The sequence below is a fragment of the Lipophrys pholis genome, assembly GCF_963383615.2.
Source record: "Lipophrys pholis genome assembly, chromosome: 1".
NCBI lineage: Eukaryota > Metazoa > Chordata > Actinopteri > Blenniiformes > Blenniidae > Lipophrys > Lipophrys pholis.
This window is the reverse complement of record NC_137635.1, coordinates 39,333,389-39,351,215: the sequence shown is the minus strand read 5'-3', so window position 1 is coordinate 39,351,215 and position 17,827 is coordinate 39,333,389. Positions and strand designations below refer to the sequence as shown.

General features: G+C 42.6%; 3 protein-coding genes across 7 annotated transcripts in view; 1 reads left to right on the top strand and 2 right to left on the bottom strand.

The window, feature by feature from the left end:
• The window catches only part of glmna (glomulin, FKBP associated protein a), a 41,609-nt gene that overhangs the window by 5,775 nt on the left and 18,007 nt on the right, over positions 1 to 17,827 (bottom strand). Inside the window, exons 1-2 of one of the 3 annotated variants that reach the window (XM_080464762.1) lie at positions 909 to 1,249; positions 569 to 622 (exon numbers count right to left, since the gene is read on the bottom strand). The exons of 1 other annotated variant lie outside the window; for it this stretch is intronic. In XM_080464762.1, coding sequence (XP_080320888.1) covers positions 569 to 607 — 39 coding nt within the window. In that variant the 5' untranslated portion in view covers positions 608 to 622; positions 909 to 1,249. Of the gene's footprint in view, positions 1 to 568; positions 623 to 908; positions 1,250 to 17,827 lie in introns of those variants that run through there. One more of the 3 variants, XM_080464763.1, reaches the window with a different exon arrangement.
• On the top strand, positions 1,284 to 10,240 carry rpap2 (RNA polymerase II associated protein 2). 2 transcript variants are annotated; one of them, XM_080469593.1, is made up of 13 exons: positions 1,284 to 1,367; positions 1,464 to 1,509; positions 2,136 to 2,250; positions 3,110 to 3,208; positions 3,290 to 3,355; positions 3,454 to 3,542; positions 3,644 to 3,679; positions 3,767 to 4,796; positions 5,268 to 5,362; positions 5,585 to 5,665; positions 7,305 to 7,373; positions 9,794 to 9,961; positions 10,060 to 10,240. In XM_080469593.1, the coding sequence occupies exons 1-12, from the start codon at positions 1,316 to 1,318 to the stop codon at positions 9,936 to 9,938; spliced, it is 1,923 nt and encodes a 640-aa protein (XP_080325719.1). In that variant the 5' UTR covers positions 1,284 to 1,315; the 3' UTR covers positions 9,939 to 9,961; positions 10,060 to 10,240. The 2 variants fall into 2 exon arrangements, with proteins under 2 accessions (XP_080325719.1, XP_080325718.1); XM_080469592.1 differs by lacking the exon at positions 10,060 to 10,240 and having other exon boundaries at positions 9,794 to 10,023.
• Positions 10,685 to 15,163, bottom strand: gfi1aa (growth factor independent 1A transcription repressor a). 2 transcript variants are annotated; one of them, XM_080486031.1, is made up of 8 exons: positions 14,860 to 15,163; positions 14,342 to 14,398; positions 12,972 to 13,174; positions 12,673 to 12,870; positions 11,822 to 12,219; positions 11,534 to 11,671; positions 11,266 to 11,431; positions 10,685 to 11,098 (listed from the first exon to the last, which is right to left on the bottom strand). In XM_080486031.1, the coding sequence occupies exons 3-8, from the start codon at positions 13,081 to 13,083 to the stop codon at positions 10,920 to 10,922; spliced, it is 1,191 nt and encodes a 396-aa protein (XP_080342157.1). In that variant the 5' UTR covers positions 13,084 to 13,174; positions 14,342 to 14,398; positions 14,860 to 15,163; the 3' UTR covers positions 10,685 to 10,919. The 2 variants fall into 2 exon arrangements, with proteins under 2 accessions (XP_080342157.1, XP_080342156.1); XM_080486030.1 differs by lacking the exon at positions 14,860 to 15,163 and having other exon boundaries at positions 14,342 to 14,488.

The following is a 17,827-nucleotide window of genomic DNA, read 5'->3' as shown; positions in this document are numbered from 1 at the left end:
AACTTCAACATATATAACACTTATTACACAGAAATTCAAACAAAAAACTGAAGCCTATTTTTGCTTTCATTTTTATTTTAGCTAGTAAGTCATCAAAATGAATTACAGTCTTATCAAAATGTAAAATCTACTTGAAATGTTGCGTATATCTTATGAAGGTAAAAATAACTAACAAAACTATTAACTTCTCATTGATATTCTAATGTTAGGGGATGCAGATGTATGCAAACTCCTAATAACAAAAAAAAGGTAAAACATTTAGTTTGTTCCGTTACAATAATGAAGAGAGTAAGTATTGAATGGAACTTTATTTCTCTATGGTGTTGTATTTCTCTGCTGTTTCTGTGTACATTCACATTATTTATCTGCTGTGATGGGAAGTTTTTGTGATCACTGTGAAGAAACCTAATACGTGTGCGTATCCTAAAATATAACTGATGGAGGCTGTTCAGGTAAAATACATCTGACGAGGTGTGTTGCTGACTGTATGAAGTACACACAGGTTGTGTGTACAGGTAGTGAGTGAATATCAGTATCGTGGAGATGTTGTGGTCTAATAAGGACTTACACATCTCTGGACCACTTCACTGAGCTGCTCCAGAGCCATCCCTGCTGTCTTCAGCTACAAGAATCCACACAAACAAACAAGGGGCGATCTGAGTCAGGTATATACACTGTATTAACTGAGTATTGGGTCAGATGAATCCAGTACCAGAGTGTGAGCTGTAAAAACTGCAGTCTGAAGCTAGTCTTCAAATTTATTAGTTAACTATCAATCGGGAAGAAAATCGACTCTCAGTGAGAAATTAGCTGGACAAAAACTGTCTCCATGGCTCAGCATTGCTGGATGAAATACAATACATAAACAGACAGAGCTCCACACCTCACATTCTGTAATAAACTCCTACCTTAGCTGCTGCAGACCGGTGTAAAGCGTTACCTGGTGTTTCGGATTAATTGGTTTTCCTGTTAACTGGTGACCAACTCAGTAGGAATCCGTAGCTGTCCGGGCGAACGCCGTTCAATTGCACCCACAATAAACTCTATCTTTTTATGAATCTCTGTGCTTGTTTGACGAGCGGATCCTGACTGTCACTCAACTCCAGCTGCACGCTCACACAGGGTTTTTTTTTTACTGTCTGCTGTTACTAGTCGAAACAACTTTCTCTCGAGGAAGTTGGTAACCAGTTAACAAAGGAACCAGTTAATCCGAAACACCAATAGATACAGCGCGAAGCGGCTCACCACTGGCCGTGCGGGCCGCCGTAGACGACGTAATTGCGTCAAAGGTGAACGCGAAGAAAACAGAGCCAGCATGGAGGCTGGTGAGAAGAAGATGAGAGCTTCCGCTAAAAACTCCAGAAAAGGTCTTTAATTTTCGAGGGAATTTACGTTTTCAGTTTGCTAATTTAACAGTTTTGAAGCTGACTATTCATAACATGTTGTATTTGTTTATGTGGCAGGTGGAAAACACAGTAAAACTCTGACAGCCGAAGAAGAAGCCAAACGGTATCAGAGATCATTATTTCTCCAAATAAGACACACTTTCAGACTGTATCTGTAGTAACAGGTTTTATCTTGATGCACAACTGTGGGACAGTTTTCATATTCGCGGCAACTGCGAGAGAAAATTGTCATGATTGTATGGGAGATTAAACACCGACATATTTAACAAAATCACCGTCTTTAGTTCTGTACCAAACACTGTCTAATAAATGTATCAACACAATCTATATACACAGATCTTCGTGTTGATTTTCTTGATATGCGACGTTTCTTTGACATAGCTTCTCTAACAAAGGCAAGGGACGTTTATTTCTATAGCACGACACAAGGCACTTCACAGTGTTTTACAGGGAAATACATTAAAATAAGCCGATTAACATGTAGGATTAATGTAGGAATAGGAATAATAACGTCACAAGAACTAGAAGTTGTTTCATCTTGTTAGCTTCTGACTCTGAGAGCACTTCGTAAACCTCTTCCTGAGGACTTCAGGAGCCAGGAGGTTTCATGTAAATCTGACATCTATTTAGGCCTCGAGACCATTCAAATCTTTACAGACAAGCATTGGTTTTAATAGTGAATCCAGCACTTCTTCACTTGTGTGTGTGTGTGTTTTTTTTTCACTTCAGGAGAGAGGAAATAAAGGAAAGGCTGAGAGAAAAGTTGGAGTTGGAGGGAAGAGCTCTGAAGGTGGTGGAGCGTCTCCTGGAGGATAGTGTGTCTGAAGACTTTCTGGTTGACTGTGTATGTATCTCTCTCTGCTCATCCATGTAGTCCATCAGCAGACTCGGCTGAGGTAAACTAACGGGAGACATGAATTTTCTTTTTAACAAGAAAGGGAATTTCAAAGTGATACTAAACGTGATGGTCAACGTAATGAAGCCAAAACTATCTGTTCTTTCGTGTTTAAGTTTGAAGAAACACAAAGTGACCAGCTGCAGGAGTTCAAACCTGTTAGTTGTGGCTTTAGGTAATGGAAAATCTAGGCGATATGAAGAAATGTGGTGGTGAAATGTTCTGGGTTCCAGAACTTGATATGAGACGAGGAAAAAAAAAATAATAATTGTTTAGTTCCCTTTACATTGTTAGAGTCATACCCTTGATGACTATTCCTTTTTGACTTTCCATAATTTCATTACAGTATATCATTCTAACATTTTGGCAATACAAACAATGTGCTATATCCAGCTACGTTGTTCTGAACTTACCACTTTGCATCAGTGGATGCACTCCTACACACCCTATCATGTTGGTACCTCACCGGAAAGGGCCGGCTTTAATTTGTTATTATTGTAGAGCTGCAGGACTCATCACAAATTTGTTGTCGCAATATCAACATATATATCGCAATTCACATAAAGAAACTGACTAAACTTAGGTGAATTATGTTTTCCTGCAGTATTCAGTACCTCAAATCACATCACGATACTCAACAATTTAACTTGTTTACCTAATATCATGCAGTCCTATTATTCAGACACATTTAGATTATGAACACTTGTGACATGTAAGAACATCATTTTGTTCAAGAAAATAGAAATTTTAGGATTTTCTTTTTAGAATGTGACCCTAAATCAAAGTAACTAAAACTCTTTCTTCACAGGCCAAGTTTATTACCGCTGCTAATTACAAAGACACAATTGAGGAGAGAGTCATCTCTAAACTGTGTGGATATCCTATATGTCCAAACAAACTGGGCAAGGTAAGGACCTTTTTATAGGTCACAACCATCCTGAATGTCCATGTGTCTCATTTTGAAACAATGCTGCTCTGCACCTCGTAGATCCCGACTCAACAGTACAAGATTTCTACCAAGACCAATAAGGTGTACGACATTACAGAGCGCAAGGTATGTGTCTCTGTCTGGAGATTGTTTGTGTGCAACAACAAAATCACATTAAATAATGACTCAAAATGGTAACCTTCTTGTTTATACTCTGTTTTCAGTGTTTTTGCTGTAATTTGTGCTACAAAGCCTCCAAGGAGTTTGAGATGCAAATATCAAAGACGCCTCTTTGGCTGAGGCAGCATGAAAGGTGCGTGTGCTGCTTTCAATGTCTGTCTTGATTTACAATCATGAAAGTAATAGTTGAATATGATTTCTGCTTTTTATTGAATATTTCTTTCTCATTCACAGTCCTGAAGAAATTAAACTGTTGAAGAAAGGAGATGGGTACGTGCTTCCTTCATGTTCACGGTTTTGGATATTCAGAGTTGATAAAACCTCGGCTCACTCATTGTTACATGTATGTGTGTCCAGTGGGAGCTCTGGTGAGGAGGTGATGCTGACGGAGAGGCCTCTCAAAGAGGAGGACATTGAGAACCCGTCGGCCACTCGGACCGAGGACCCTCTTAGCTCTCAGCAGCCCACTGGTGAAGCGAGTCAGGGCAACAGTGACATTAGCGATGGTGAACAGGAGCAGGACTTTGTCTCCAGCGTAGTCTCCCAACAGCAGAGACCCCGGGTGCACTGGGGTGACCTGCCCAATCACACAGGTGAAGACAGGAAAGTGGAGCGAGGAAAGAAAAAGGGTCAGTCCAGTCAAGGAGAAGCAGGCGCGAATGAGGAGAGGCAAGTGTCACAAGTGTATGAAACAGACCTTCAATCTGACGCTGACAAACGGCAGCGCAGTTTAAATCCTGAGCAGGCAAACCCGCGTGCTGATGACCCCGGCATGGAAGCGGTTGCTGCTCGGATTGACTTGTGCAGTTTTGCAGAAAAAGTCAGGGACGCTCCGCTGCCTGCTGACTCGACTCCCACTGAGGCAGGACACATTGTGGCTACCCCAACAGAAATCAAAAGTCCCCCCTCTTCAGCTCTGAATGGCTCAAATGAGGTCTCGGCCTCACTGAACCAGCCCAACTTCAACATCACCCAGGTGGGTATGAGCAGGAGAGGGGCTGCAGGGCTGCAGGGTCTTCTGAAAACCCACACCCAACAAGCCCAACCGCACTCGTTACGCCACAGTCTCATCAAGTACCTGAAAAGAACGTTGAACGACTGGTGCACCGACGAGACTCTGAAGCTCTTGTACGGAGACGATCATTCTCTGGGTTCACCATTCGCTGATGTCAAAGGGGAAAAAGAGCAGGATGAAGAAGAGGGGGAGCTGGATGAAGATGACCTTGAGGATGAGCTGCCTGCAGCCGATGCCAGATGGAGCAAAAGACCGTCTGCCGCAGCGCCGAACTACGACGCACTGCGGAGGGAGACGGAGCAACTGGAGCTCAAGGTCAGGGAGTTTTATCAAGGCACGTGTCCTCTGCCTGAGGAGGTGAAAGGAAACAAGGTAAGGGAAGGAAAATCTGGCTGTCAGTTGAAACCGCCTGCTCTATTAATCACTTCCCACAAACACTTTGTAAAGTCATTCAAAATCTGTTTAAATGGGACCTTTAATGCAGGTTTGTATACAAAGCTATGGAAGATGGACTAAGAAATAAGTAACGGTGATGAGTAAAATCTGATGAAATACAAACGGAAATGAAAAAAAGTTCCTTTCAAGACTCGAAGACACAAAATGATAAAGCCCATTTAAAAAAAAAATATATACATATAGAAGAAAAAGTTGAGAAATTTGATGCTTGAAAGATCATTAGTAATAATGAATAAACTGTAAATTTGACACAAAGCCAAAAATTGTAGGTTTTTAACATACTTTTATCAAGATTTCAACACTTGAAGTTCTCCTCAGATTTTCAGGTGGAAGCACGAAACTTATCAGATCAAATGGTTTTTTTTTTGGTTTCTGTGTTCTGTCCAGGAGCAGAAAATGAGGGATCCCTCTCTGCCGCTCACTGACTCTCAGGCTCAGCATGTCATTCAGAAAAAGATCACAGTGGAGAAGCTCTCCGGCTGGTGAGTACATACTGAGTTTTATCTTTAAGCGAGTCAGAAAGGCAGAGTATTAAAAAAAGAGTCAATCATTCCATAACTAGTTATGCACACACGTGTTGCAGTGGCAACATGCTTTGTATTATTCTATCAGTGTACAACACATTCTATATATTTGTTTACCAGGGTAACATTCAATACATTTGAAGTGTATTTACTTTCCCCTCATTCTCACACATTGTGCAGTCTCAGAAACATCGTGGGTCCGCTGCGCCTCACCATGGGCGACGTCTCCACCCATTTGAACCACCTGGTCAGGACGTTCAGGTCAGTACTGCACGCACACAGACTCCATTGTTTTATGTGTGTTAGTGTGTTAATGCAGAGGTGATGTGATTTGCATGTGCTCCGGGACACTGACATGTGTCCTAAAAACTGGATTTCGAAACCAGAGTTTCTTCAGTTGGAGAAGGGAAACAGCTGTGTAGTTAAAATTACATTAACCACAGAATCCCACACGTTACTCATCCATATTTCATGTTTCATTCAGACAGAGACGGTTATGCATTTCAAATATCGTTCTCAATAGAGCTTCCCTCAGCAAAAGCAATATAAAGATCACTGTGGTTCGTCTCAGATTTAGTTTATGTTAATAATTGGGAATGTTAATGAAACACTAATTGCTGAAACTCACATTTACATCAGAACTGGTGACGCATTGTAATTCATGAACTTTATATAACTTTGTATAGCTTCTCTTAACCCCAGAAAATTTTTGACAAGTGATTTCATGTAGGATTTAGCCTTTATTTCACAAGATTGAGGGACATTGAGTGAACTCTACTGCCCCCCAGAGGTCATCATTAAACATGACAAGAGTCGTGGTTGCATTACATGCAACATCAATTGTTCTCATACTTTATATATTATAAACGTAATGCCTTACTGAAGCTGGATGACACCAAAACAAAACAAAAAATAGTTTAGCAAAATAAGCAGCCTAAATTAAACTAGAAGTACCAAAACACTTTTCTTTGGCGTCCCAGTGTCATATTTCAGTTTTAAATTCTTCACGGTTACAACCTTTCCTTTATCTTCAAAGGTGTAATCAGAAGTTAACTATAGTTCAGCTCAGGGTGACACATGAGGGAGTTCTGCTTCCCAAACCACTTTTTATATCTTTTTTTTTTCCACAGCCTTTTTGACTTTTTCTGTATATCTTTAGATAGTCGGCTTTGTTCAAGTGTCCCAGGAAGTTACGACAGTGTGAGTACAATAAAAAAGGAAATACAGAACCATCCATTGCACTGTTTTAATCTCGAAAAATCGACTTTCAGTTAAACACAGTACACACAAATGTCGGCCAAAGTCTTTAAAAGGTGTGTAAAAGTCCGGTGTGGATGAGAGTGCTGTGATTATTAAGAAAATAAAAGAAAATGCGGAAAAATTGTACCAGACGTCAGAATTTCCTGCTATAGACGGGTCCTGTTTTCCCATTGGCTGGTTTGGATGTTTTCAACAACGCTGCTATTAAATCACTGAGTCCGAGATTTAAAAGCACATCAGGCAGCAGAGTAACACCTCCTGCTTCCAGGAATTCACTCCACGCTGTGGAGAGGCCCTGCTGACAGGAGGCTCAAACCAAAGAGTATACACAGCCCTGTCAGAAAGACTTACGGCCCTGCAGCACTCGCAGGCCGTGTTGTTTGTGGTTGGTTTAGCCCCACACACAGTTAGTTTCCCCATTCGTGTGGTGTTTTGTGACACCCGCTTAAAGATGCACATACTACAAACCGATTAGAAAAAATGTTTTGTTGAAAAGAAGAGAAAAAAAAAGATTTAGTCCTCCTGTCCTAAATCTGACTGAAACTTACAGACAGAGCTGGAATGTGCCACTGCAGAACGGACTGTCCTGTGCTCGTGCGGGGCCTCCTCAGTTTTTAGTTTGTTGTTTTTTTGTTCACAGGCTCAGCAACACAAACATCATCCACAAAACTCCAGAGTGGACCCTCATCGCTGTGATTCTCCTGCACCTGTAAGTTCAAAATATAGAGCATGGATCTGAAAATGTGGTAGTTGGAGGATGCTCCTCAACTTGCCCTGTCGCAGCGAATGAGGAAATTAGGGAGTATGGTTTTTCAAGATATATATACCCTGTCAGCCACCTCCAAACCTCAAAGTGTCACACTTGAACATTGACTGGAAGGAGAGCCTGCCTGTGTGATATTTGTCTGACAAACAGAACCCTGACTATATTCACAGGTTAAGGAATCCCTGCAGACGTACTTTAACAGATAATTCAGACTAGATGTCTCTATTCTGCAGGCTCATGAATTCATGTGACACTGACGGCTTCTATAATGGTCCAGGCCAAAGCTGTGCAACAGTCTGATGCATCTTTAGATAACAGGGCTAATAAAGCAAGTTTTTCTAACTGCGTGTGCGAGTGTGCATGTGTGCTGTTGGCAGTTCATGAACAGTTCCGTGCTGCTCCCGTCTGAGTACACACAGGCCTTATGGCCTTATCTCCACCTGATTACCCCTCGCTAGATCCGTGATGCACTCCAGAACACACACACACACACACACACACACACACACACACACACACACACACACACACACACACACACACAGAGTTCCTTTGTACACAATTACCCCAACTGGGAAAGCTTTCACCTGATTCCTGGCTGACTTAGATTTATGACTCAGTAGTTGTAACTTCAGTTGGTATTCACATCGTATGTAAGATTACTTATTGAGAAAAGGATTGAGTCAGTATTTTGCAGCACATTAGGTGCAAATCTGTGAGCACTGAAACCAGGGACCACATGTCTAAAACAGATTAAGTTACACAAACTGACGCTAGGCTTTATAGGCCGGAGTTTTTCTTGGTAATTATGTTGTTAAAGTATTTTTAAACCTCAGGAATGAATCATTGCATTGCAAAATCTAACCAACCGAGATGAAACGGTTAAATGCTGAAGACACAGAAACCAGATTTGTTATCTGGTTTCCGTTCATGAGAAAAAAAAAACCTTCATGGATCCATCTTTATATTGCTGAATCCTGTGCAGGGTCGCAGGGCGCTGGAGTCAATCCCAGCTCACTCTGGGCGAGGGCAGGATACAGGTCGCCGGTCCATCACAGAACCAAGAAAAGCTCATCTGATTTGATAGAACGGATCAACTAGACTTGCTGCATGGTCGCATATCGTGCTTGTCGGACTGACTTTCCACATGAGGACTTTTTCCACAGTTCTTCATTTCAGACAATCAGTCTTTTATTCCCTGGCGCACGTGTCCAATCTGTACTCTATGATTTCATTTGTTCCCATTTAACTTCCATTCCACTCCATCCTTCCATTCCTCCATCATGAATAATTTGGCGTGCTGTCTTATCTATCTGCTGCATGGCAGCTGTGGAGCTCGTCTGGCCTCTATTGTTCAGGCCAGCTGAATAATGGATGACCCCCGCTGCAACACTAGACCCCAGGTTGAACCGGAGATTAACCAGCAGTGCACCTATACCCCGGTGGACAGGTAGAGAGAGAGGAGGAGGAGGAGGAGGAGGAGGAGGAGGAGGGGACAGGGACACACTCGAAGGTTACAAAAGGTGGATTTGGAGAATTTAGCTTTTTCTCATGCTCAAGATGCTCAATTGGCCCAAGTGGCCTGAAGATTATGCAATGAGAAATACAGATTTATATACAACTCTTTTGTGAAATAATCAAGATGGCACACAAGTGTTGATTTCCCTGTGACTGTGTAGGGATTAATTCAGCTTGTTGTTGAATCTAATATTGTAGTATTCTTGTTTCTGGTAGACCTCCATCCATGTTGACTTAGAAAAAAACAAAACCCCACAATTTCACCAACTACCAAATCCAAAGCTGAATGGAGCTGATTGCACTGTGCTGTATTTCAACAGTATTTACTGCAGCAGTTTTAGCTGAACGTACCTAATAATCTGGCACCATCCAACAATCTTTCTGAAGCACGCAGCAAGAGGTGCAATGTGTGTCATATGACGTGATTGAAATGTTGCAGTTTGCTCATTCAATGTGGATCATCTTCTTCTTTTTAGTGGATTTGAATTCAGTTGGCTTCTTACAAAGCAGAAATGTCTCTGACCAGACCGCTTCATGTTTAACCGCAGTTTCAGGATTAACGTCCAGACTGTTTCCGTCTGTATTTGGATAAATCTGTATCGAGATAACTCTGCTGAGTTAAAGCTAAAACTCTGTCAAATCTCATGTGTTTTATTCCAGAAACGTGTCCTTATGACTTAAAGAATCATCTGACATAATGCAGTCAAATGTGTGTTCACTTTGAGAATGCTTCATTGTCCCTGCTGTGTTTCATTTATATTTCTGAGTGTTTGTTTGTTTGTTTGTTGTGTTTCTTCTGTGCTAGATGAACAGTGTGCTGATCAGAGTGTGATTTTGTGTTCCAGGCTGTCAGAAGTGTCCCCGGTGGTGCGTGAAGCCTTGGAGACGTCGACTTCAGTGGCGTACTTAAACACATTGATGGAGGAGCTCGGCCTGCACGAACAAGACCTACTGAACTTCGTCCAGTTGTTTAAATCTCCTGCACAGTGACGAATATTAACTCTGTAGTCCAGGTGTGTGACGAAATAGAAATAAAGTCCTTCCTCTGGAGGTTATTTTTCCACAAATAAATGTGAAAAAAAAAAAAATGTTTCATGTGATTATTTTTCAGACTTCTCAGTGACACCACAAAATGATCTGGGATGTGGGTGGAGACACTGCCGATATTGTGGATCAGCGTTATGTCCACAATCTGTGGTGAGATGTGTGCAAATCAGATCCTTGAAGGGGTTAGCGCAATTGATGTTTAACCTGCACAAAACCAAATAAATCACACCCAGCTTTTCCCAGTGAAAGCGCCATGTGGACACGCTGCTTATTGCCGGCTGGAGGAGTTGCCGCTGTCGTATAACCTGCACCAGACTTCCTTTGCATGCAGGTTTATGGCACCATAATCTCATTTGGTATATGGGTATGTGAGCAAGTCCTCTGAAAATATTTGATTGTGACCAGGTGGCCCATGCAGCAAGACGTTTCTCTATGTGATGTTGCAGATAGGAGTTTGACCTGTCATGCAGATTGGGGACATGATTGATGGTCTTCATGGTTGAAGACTGCTTCTTGTTTTTCACAGCGCTCATTCAATCAGTGAACCAAAGGCAGAGACAGATTTAACACAAGCTCAGCTTCTGGATGTTGTTTTAGGGATTACAGGAATTACTGTTTTATAATTTTAACAAGATGTTTGATGGTGAAGAATATGTTGAAATTCTCACTAGACAAAAGAATCACAAACTCGTCTTCTTAAGTTAATGTTTAATCCACAATTATATTACAAATTGAGTCCATTTAAAAAAGCTGATTTAATTCAACTTTGGAAATGAATGAATAAAACTTTTTCACAATATTAATAAAGTGTAAAAACACATTTGATAAATAGACAAATAACACATTTCAGAGTGAATACTTTTAACATCAGGTCAGAAGCTGCCTGTGGGTAAAACATGATCAAATGCACGAGATCGTGTGTGTTTATTTGAGTCCGTGCTGCGTCTCCTTGTGCCTCCTCAGGTCCACTTTCCTCTGGAAACCCTTCCCGCAGAGGTCACAGCCGAAAGGTTTGAAACCTGTGTGTTTCCTGCTGTGTGTGATCAGGTTGGAGCTCTGGCTGAAGGCCTTTCCACACACCTGGCACTTGTGCGGCTTCTCACCTGCAGCACCAATGATAAACATCAGGTTATTTTACAGCACGTTGACTACAAAATGTATGTAGAATTATGTGATGAGGGAAACGAGTGGACGGGGCTGCGGATTGTCTTTGCGTGGAACAGCTGGGAAGGTGGGAAGAAAAAAAGCTCTTCAGGTTGTAGCGCCTCACCTGTGTGGATGAAGGTGTGCTTCTTCATGTCGGACTTTTGGTGGAACCTCTTCCCGCAGTACTGGCACGGGTAAGGCCTCGTGTCCGAGTGGATGAGAAGGTGCGTGGAGAGCGTGGAGGAGCGCTTAAAGCTTTTCCCGCAGATCTTACAGCTGAAGCTCCTATCCTGTAAAACATGCGCAAAGTGAGGCGGAGGGGGCCTATATAACACGAGGCCTGTGCGTTCGGGTTAAAGGCCCCATAAGGCCTTTTGGTGCAAACGTCGAACCTGCGAGTGGACCGCCCGGTGCTGATCCAGGCTCACTGCGTGTCCGAAGGTTTTCCCGCAGATCCCACACTCAAACGGCCGCGTCCCGCTATGCGACCGCCGCACGTGAACCTCCAGGCCGTGAGGTGTGGAGAACACCTGTGAGGAACGAAATAAGTAGTAATCCAACGAGTAAAGGGTGAGTTGGAAATTAAATATAATAATAATAATAATAATAATAATAATAATAATAATAACAAATCACAATACTCAATAAGAAAAACCTTGAAAAGGCCTGTAAAAACGCACCTTGCAACATTTGATGCACTTAAATGATCCGCCTGTTTCCAGGTTGGTGCGGATGAAATCGTTTTCGGTCTTGATTTCCGCGACGTCCTCTTGTTGTTTGACATCCAGATACAGCTCGTCTCCGTCCCGCATCCTGCAGATCTGCTGCGCAGCAGAAGAATAATCTTGGTAACATCCGGCCCCGAGGCCCCGCTGTGCGTAGAGCGCCTCGGCGGCGTTGTCCTCCGCCCCGTAGCTGCTGACGGCGGAGTGAGACTCCCGGTGGCTCTGCAGGTGGTGGTGATAAGACCCCTGGACCAGATGCCTCAGCTCCGACCGGGAGTACGCTGACCAGGAGTGGGGAAACAGTGGGATGTTGAAGGGACCGTCCTCCGCTGGAGTGGAGCCTTTCTCGGAATCTGGAAATTAATTTAGACTTTCAGTGCAAACTGAGGCATTATGCCCGTCTTGAAAAGAGATTATTATTATTATTAGTATTAAATTACATGGCTGCACAACTAAGAAATCTAAACAATAGAAAATGTGCTTCAGTTTCTAAATGTTTTCCGATTTCTTTCCCTCTCAAAACTGCTACAAACAACTTTAACAATGCCTGCTGTCAAATATTAAAATCAAACACCTTCACAATTTTTAATAATGAATTCTTCCCTGAATATCTCTATTAAATAACTTTAAAATATGTGCAATATTAATTTCTAAATCCCAGTAATAATAATATAATAATAATAATAATAATAATAATAATAATAATAATAATAATAATAATAATTATAATATTTCAATACTTGGATATTACAGTAGTAGGCTTAGTAAAATAAACTAACGAAATAAATGAAAACAATTGAGCAGACCTGGTGAGGCTGAAGGAGACGGGGGACGCCAGAAATCACAGTCGGAGGACCGATCATACACGCTGCCTCCGCAGCTCAGCGGGGAGCTGGAGGACAGCGACCCGGGGGAGCGTAGCCTCGACCCGGGGGACAGTCTGTCAGCGCTCACATCCTCCTGCGGCTCCAAGTTGGCTTCAGACTCCTCTTGAGATTTGGTCTCTGTTGACAGCAGATTAGAATCATCAACCTGACTCATTCTGAGTGCGCAACAAGTGCCTGAGAATAAATCATCTTTGTGCGTAATTACGCATCTCACCCACCTGCGCACACATGGGCCAGAATAGTGTCCAGTCTGCTGTAGTCATCGTCCAGGTAGCGGGGTTGATGGTAGCTGTGGGCCCTTTTACTCTTGACCAGGAAGGACCTCGGCATGTTGGTTTAACTTTTTGTTAAGACTGCTGGTGTGTCAGTGCTCCTCAAATCCTCCACGTCTCTCCTCCTCCACGCTGCTCTGACTTTATCTCTGGAGAGATTGGAACACTATTGGTTGTCGGGTGAAAAGGCGTTGGGATTTTTGGCAGGCTATTACGCGTGCGCAAAGGGGCCGTATCGTTTACCAGGTGTCGCCAGGCAGCTGGTCAGAAGATAGACCACCGACCGTCCCCACAGAGGGGTCCCGGTCTAAGACTTGACGAAGAGATATTGTGTGTCCACAAGGGACACTATGGACGGACGTCTTTCGATTCACTTAAGAAGTCTGTATGTATATTTTATAGCCTATATAGTGTACTGCTGGCCTGATTGTATTATCCATATTAAAGCACACATTAGGTTAAGTATTGATCCACGTGAGGGATTATTATTGCAGAACATAATATGAGGTACCAACTATTCTGTATGAGACGACATTGATTTAAACCGGCAAGATTGGCCAATTATTAATTTCTAATTAAAAACCAAAGGGAATCCTAAATATGACACTGAATCTATGTGCAAACCAAGTTGAAATTTGTCCGCCGGCAAATTTGATGGGGTCGGGATTTATATCAACTTGTGCTTTCACTCTGAAAACTACAAATAGTGCACGTTATGTGTTAAAATGACATAAGCCGTGTGCGTTTGAGGCCGGGCAGTGCGCGCAGCGCTGGATAATGAGCTGTTTGTTTGGCTGCTTGTAAAGTGATCCTGTTAATGAGACGCGCGGCTGCGATGCACAACAGCCTGCTGGTGGGGAGCTGAAGTATCCTTTTACAGTTACACTGCTTCAGCTTACCCGCACTGACTTCAGCCTGATTGCTTTGCATCATTAAAACCCCTCTACTGCTCCATACACGCGCCCAATTAGGCTGTCCAATGAACAAAACAAGAAACGCAGGAATAGACGCACAGATGCGCCAGGAGGTGCAGCAGGGGGAAATAAACGACGCGGTGAATCACACAAAGATAAAAGTTTTTTTTTGCTTTTTTTGTTTTTTTCCCCCCGTAAATCTGTCAGGCTTAAAATGCAAATCATAGCGAAGATTTGGGCTATGTTCAGGGTCAGACCAAAGCAAAGCGGCAGCTATCGATTTTTCTACTTCGACGTGGGAACAGAGTTTGTTTGATGCAGCTGCAGCAAGTTGGAGACCTGCAAGCAAAAGGCAGATAGTAGGCAGCTGTAAAGCTGTAAACACATGTGGCATATACTCACACAGCACCGGCTCTGCAGGGACTGTATCCCAGCTCTGTAGAAACACACCGCCCCGATCTGTTTCCACATTGGGTCTGAATGTCAATCACACACAACAGAAAGGAGCCACAAACTGCTGCTCACGCCGACTTAGACACACAAACACTCTTTTTCTCTTCCCCTCCCCGAGATAATAATGTTCATGTCAGTCAGCCATCAGAGTGACACAAAAACACTGATTCGTGGTTTGATAAACGAGACCAATAGTTTTATAATCTTTCCCCATTTGCATGGTACAAAAATAAATCATGGTGTCTTTTTCGAACTGATTTCATTTGATAAGTGTAGGTTTATATTCACCCTTGAAGCTCATACTAGCGATCAGACTTTTTATTTATTTACTTTTGTGAAAGTAGACAAGCAAACTGTTTAAGTTCACTTACTTTGGAAGTTTGTAACGTTCAATATTCTTTGAAATCATATCAGTATTTACTTTGTGACCTGTTTCACAGGAGAACAAGAAACATTGAAATATTTACCAACAGAGGAGTCTTTTGAAGAATATCTTTACACAGTTCCTTTCTTTGATGGATCATAAACTGCAGCCAATACTCAAACCTGGCAATAAAAACAAATGTTTTGGAAAAAAAAATCTAAAATGTCATCATTATATGGCAAATGACGTGAAGGCAGATAACTTAGAATCACATTTGGTGTCCTTGTTGCCTATCAGCTCCAGAACAGCATCAGAACGATACAGACAACTCTGATTGGTCTTAAAACGAGTGGTCCAGGCAAAGCAGAGTTAATGTGACATTAAAAGTTTGAGTTGCACACTGACTCAGAACAGGAAGCCAAATGCAGTGTAGAAGACACTATCAGTGAAGCCACAGCCCCCCCCCCCCCCCCCCCTTCCCTCTCCCCTCTCCCCCTCCACCCCCTCTTCACATGCAGGCCTTGATTCTTGCTGGGTTACAGAGAGTAGTGATTCAAACAGAAGCAGTGATCACAGTCAGTGTGTGGATGAGAGACCAGGTGAAGAAGGCATTGTGTTTTTCATGGCGGCGGTTCGATCTCAACTTTGTCGAATGTGCAGATTATGGTTGGCTTAAATAAAGACTTGTGCTGAGCAATGAGACCTTTGACCACAAACGTAACTTCAATGTCCCTTTTGGGGCCTCATGAGGATAGAGAGGGGGACTGCGGGGACTCGCCAGAGTTTTAAATACCCCCGAGGCTGCAGCTTTTATAGCACATGTATGTGAATGTTGACATGAGATGCAAAGTGCACCACAGCTCTGCAGGAGTCTTGATTTTGGTGGAGCGTCATTCTCGTCGAAGCAGGGCTAAATAACCAGAGGCAAGAACAACCTGTGAGAACGGCGAGATGATGCTAACAGGAGCACATGTAACGAATTTAGATTATTGAGGATACCTGACTATAAGTCAATTGCACCACCAATCAATTCTAATCAGTATTGATCTGTTCATATTGCATCTATTAATCAATATTTGTCTCATGGCCCCTAACATCCGATTGACTAAGTCAGATGAAACACGTGTACGGAGTGTGTCTATTTCAACTGGGGCCGGTTCAACAACATGGGTTTTAGCGGGGTTTTAACTCATCTATGGTCTTGGCGACTCTTATTTGATAAATAGGTCTAATTCAAAGTTTGGGACTATCAACTGATTTTTTTTTTCTCTAACCTGCACTTGGTATTTGTAAGAGCAGCTCATTGTCCAAGCCCAGCGATCTGGATTGGATGTAATGTGCTAAAAGCTGAGAGTTAATCAAATTGGTCCCATAGACTTGACATTTTTAAAAACAACTTGACAAATCTTAAACTTAATTCTAAAATTTGCTAGGATTGTAGGTGTGATATGATCTATTGACATTCAGCTGCATTCTGTGCAGCCTGCAGTTGATTTATTTCTATTTCACGTAATATAGTCCAAGTCTGCTAAGTTTTGCTGCTCTTAGAAGTTAACACTAGAGATATTAAGCTGCAGAGTTTCCCCCCCCCTATACACCATAATCATAAATTGACTAAATGTTTGCTTGCTGCAGACTCTTGCAATAATAGCCTATTGTGGCCCAACTGACTTTCCCTGGTTTATGTCCCTGTTTAGTCCCTGGCACTCGGCCTTCATCTTTACCTCCGCAGCACCCTTGCTGTGGTATCTCAATGAAAACCACATCATGCTATCTCATCCCCTCACAGGTTCCTTTGGCTCTGGAGCTCTAACCGCAGTTTGACACCTCCATTCTCTTTCTTTTAAACTCTCTTCACTGTTTTCCCTCCAGCGAGGCAATCAGATTTTAGTCTCTTTCCTCCGAGTTAACTGTGGGCAGCACACACACACACACACACACACACACACACACACACACACACACACACACACACACACACACACACTCTCTCCACCTCCGGGAGTGGCGGCAGAATCTCATCAGACTTTCAGCCGGCCCCACCTGCAGCCACCAGATAGGGACGGGAGTGCGAACACAATGAATGATTTACTGGATGTTGCTGACCGCAAGGCAGTTCTTCTTTCACACGCACGTCTTGTTTTTCTCGTCTACTCTCACTGCAGATCTTTCCCTCCTGCCGACGTGGAGGAGTTTGTGTTGGGTAAAGTGATTTACTCAGTTTAAAGATTTACTTATGAAATTGAGTATTCTGATTGAATGCTGATTGTTTCTGTTCCAAAACAGAGAAGAAACTTTTTTTTTTTTGCTGCCCGGCTGATCCTTGAAATTTATGCTATAAACACTCCACAAATCAAACACCTCATCCATCACTGTGATCAGCAGCTCCCTTGTTTGCAACCATTACAACCGTTTCTGGTTGTAAATTTCTCTCCCTCCTATAAGAACCCCATTGAAGACGCTGGTGAAGAAAGTTGCTCGGTGTTTCCTGGTCATTGTGTCTGTGTGCATTTCTAGGAAGGTGAGACAATCATTTGGGAGGTCAAAGTTCAGAAGACATAACCAAACCTGAATAAGCTTCCAGTTCACATACGGGTCTGGACTTTCGTTTGGCCTTCTTTAGTGTGGATTTTTCTTCAATTAGTTTTTATTTTAATAGCTTCTCCTCCCTCTTGTTATGATGTTTTGTTGCCTTACAAACTACAAACTTACCTCCGAACTCATTTTCTCTACTACAAGTGCCAGTTTCTTTCTCTGAGTTTTGTGGTCTGACACATTGATGTATTTGTACTGAAAAACAACCGTGGAGATGCTGATCTATGTGTTTTCACACTGTGTAAAACACAGATCTCACGGGTTGAGGGAAAAAAAACCGGCAGGGCTTTTTCACACAAACGTCTTGATCTCATCACCATCTTTGCTGTTCCTCTATATAGTCAGCCGACTGTTAAATTGAGCAGAACTCGATTTGGTTTCAACAGAACTGATTTGGCTTCTCCGAGGACTTTGCTTGAGTCACACACTTGGCTGTCTGCCACTGTGTCTCATACAGAACGAAGCAGGTCACGTTG

What these genes read in the sequence shown, in the direction of transcription:
- gfi1aa (XM_080486031.1), bottom strand. Translation starts at nt 13,083, where the DNA reads ATGCCGAGGTCCTTCCTGGTCAAGAGTAAAAGGGCCCACAGCTACCAT. An exon ending in AGTGCATCAAATGTTGCAAG is followed by an intron (nt 11,672 to 11,821) that starts GTGCGTTTTTAC and finishes CGTTCCTCACAG; the next exon opens with GTGTTCTCCACACCTCACGG. An exon ending in GCACACCTTCATCCACACAG is followed by an intron (nt 11,099 to 11,265) that starts GTGAGGCGCTAC and finishes TTGGTGCTGCAG; the next exon opens with GTGAGAAGCCGCACAAGTGC.
- rpap2 (XM_080469593.1), top strand. Translation starts at nt 1,316, where the DNA reads ATGGAGGCTGGTGAGAAGAAGATGAGAGCTTCCGCTAAAAACTCCAGA. An exon ending in ACGACATTACAGAGCGCAAG is followed by an intron (nt 3,356 to 3,453) that starts GTATGTGTCTCT and finishes CTCTGTTTTCAG; the next exon opens with TGTTTTTGCTGTAATTTGTG. An exon ending in GTGGAGAAGCTCTCCGGCTG is followed by an intron (nt 5,363 to 5,584) that starts GTGAGTACATAC and finishes CACATTGTGCAG; the next exon opens with TCTCAGAAACATCGTGGGTC.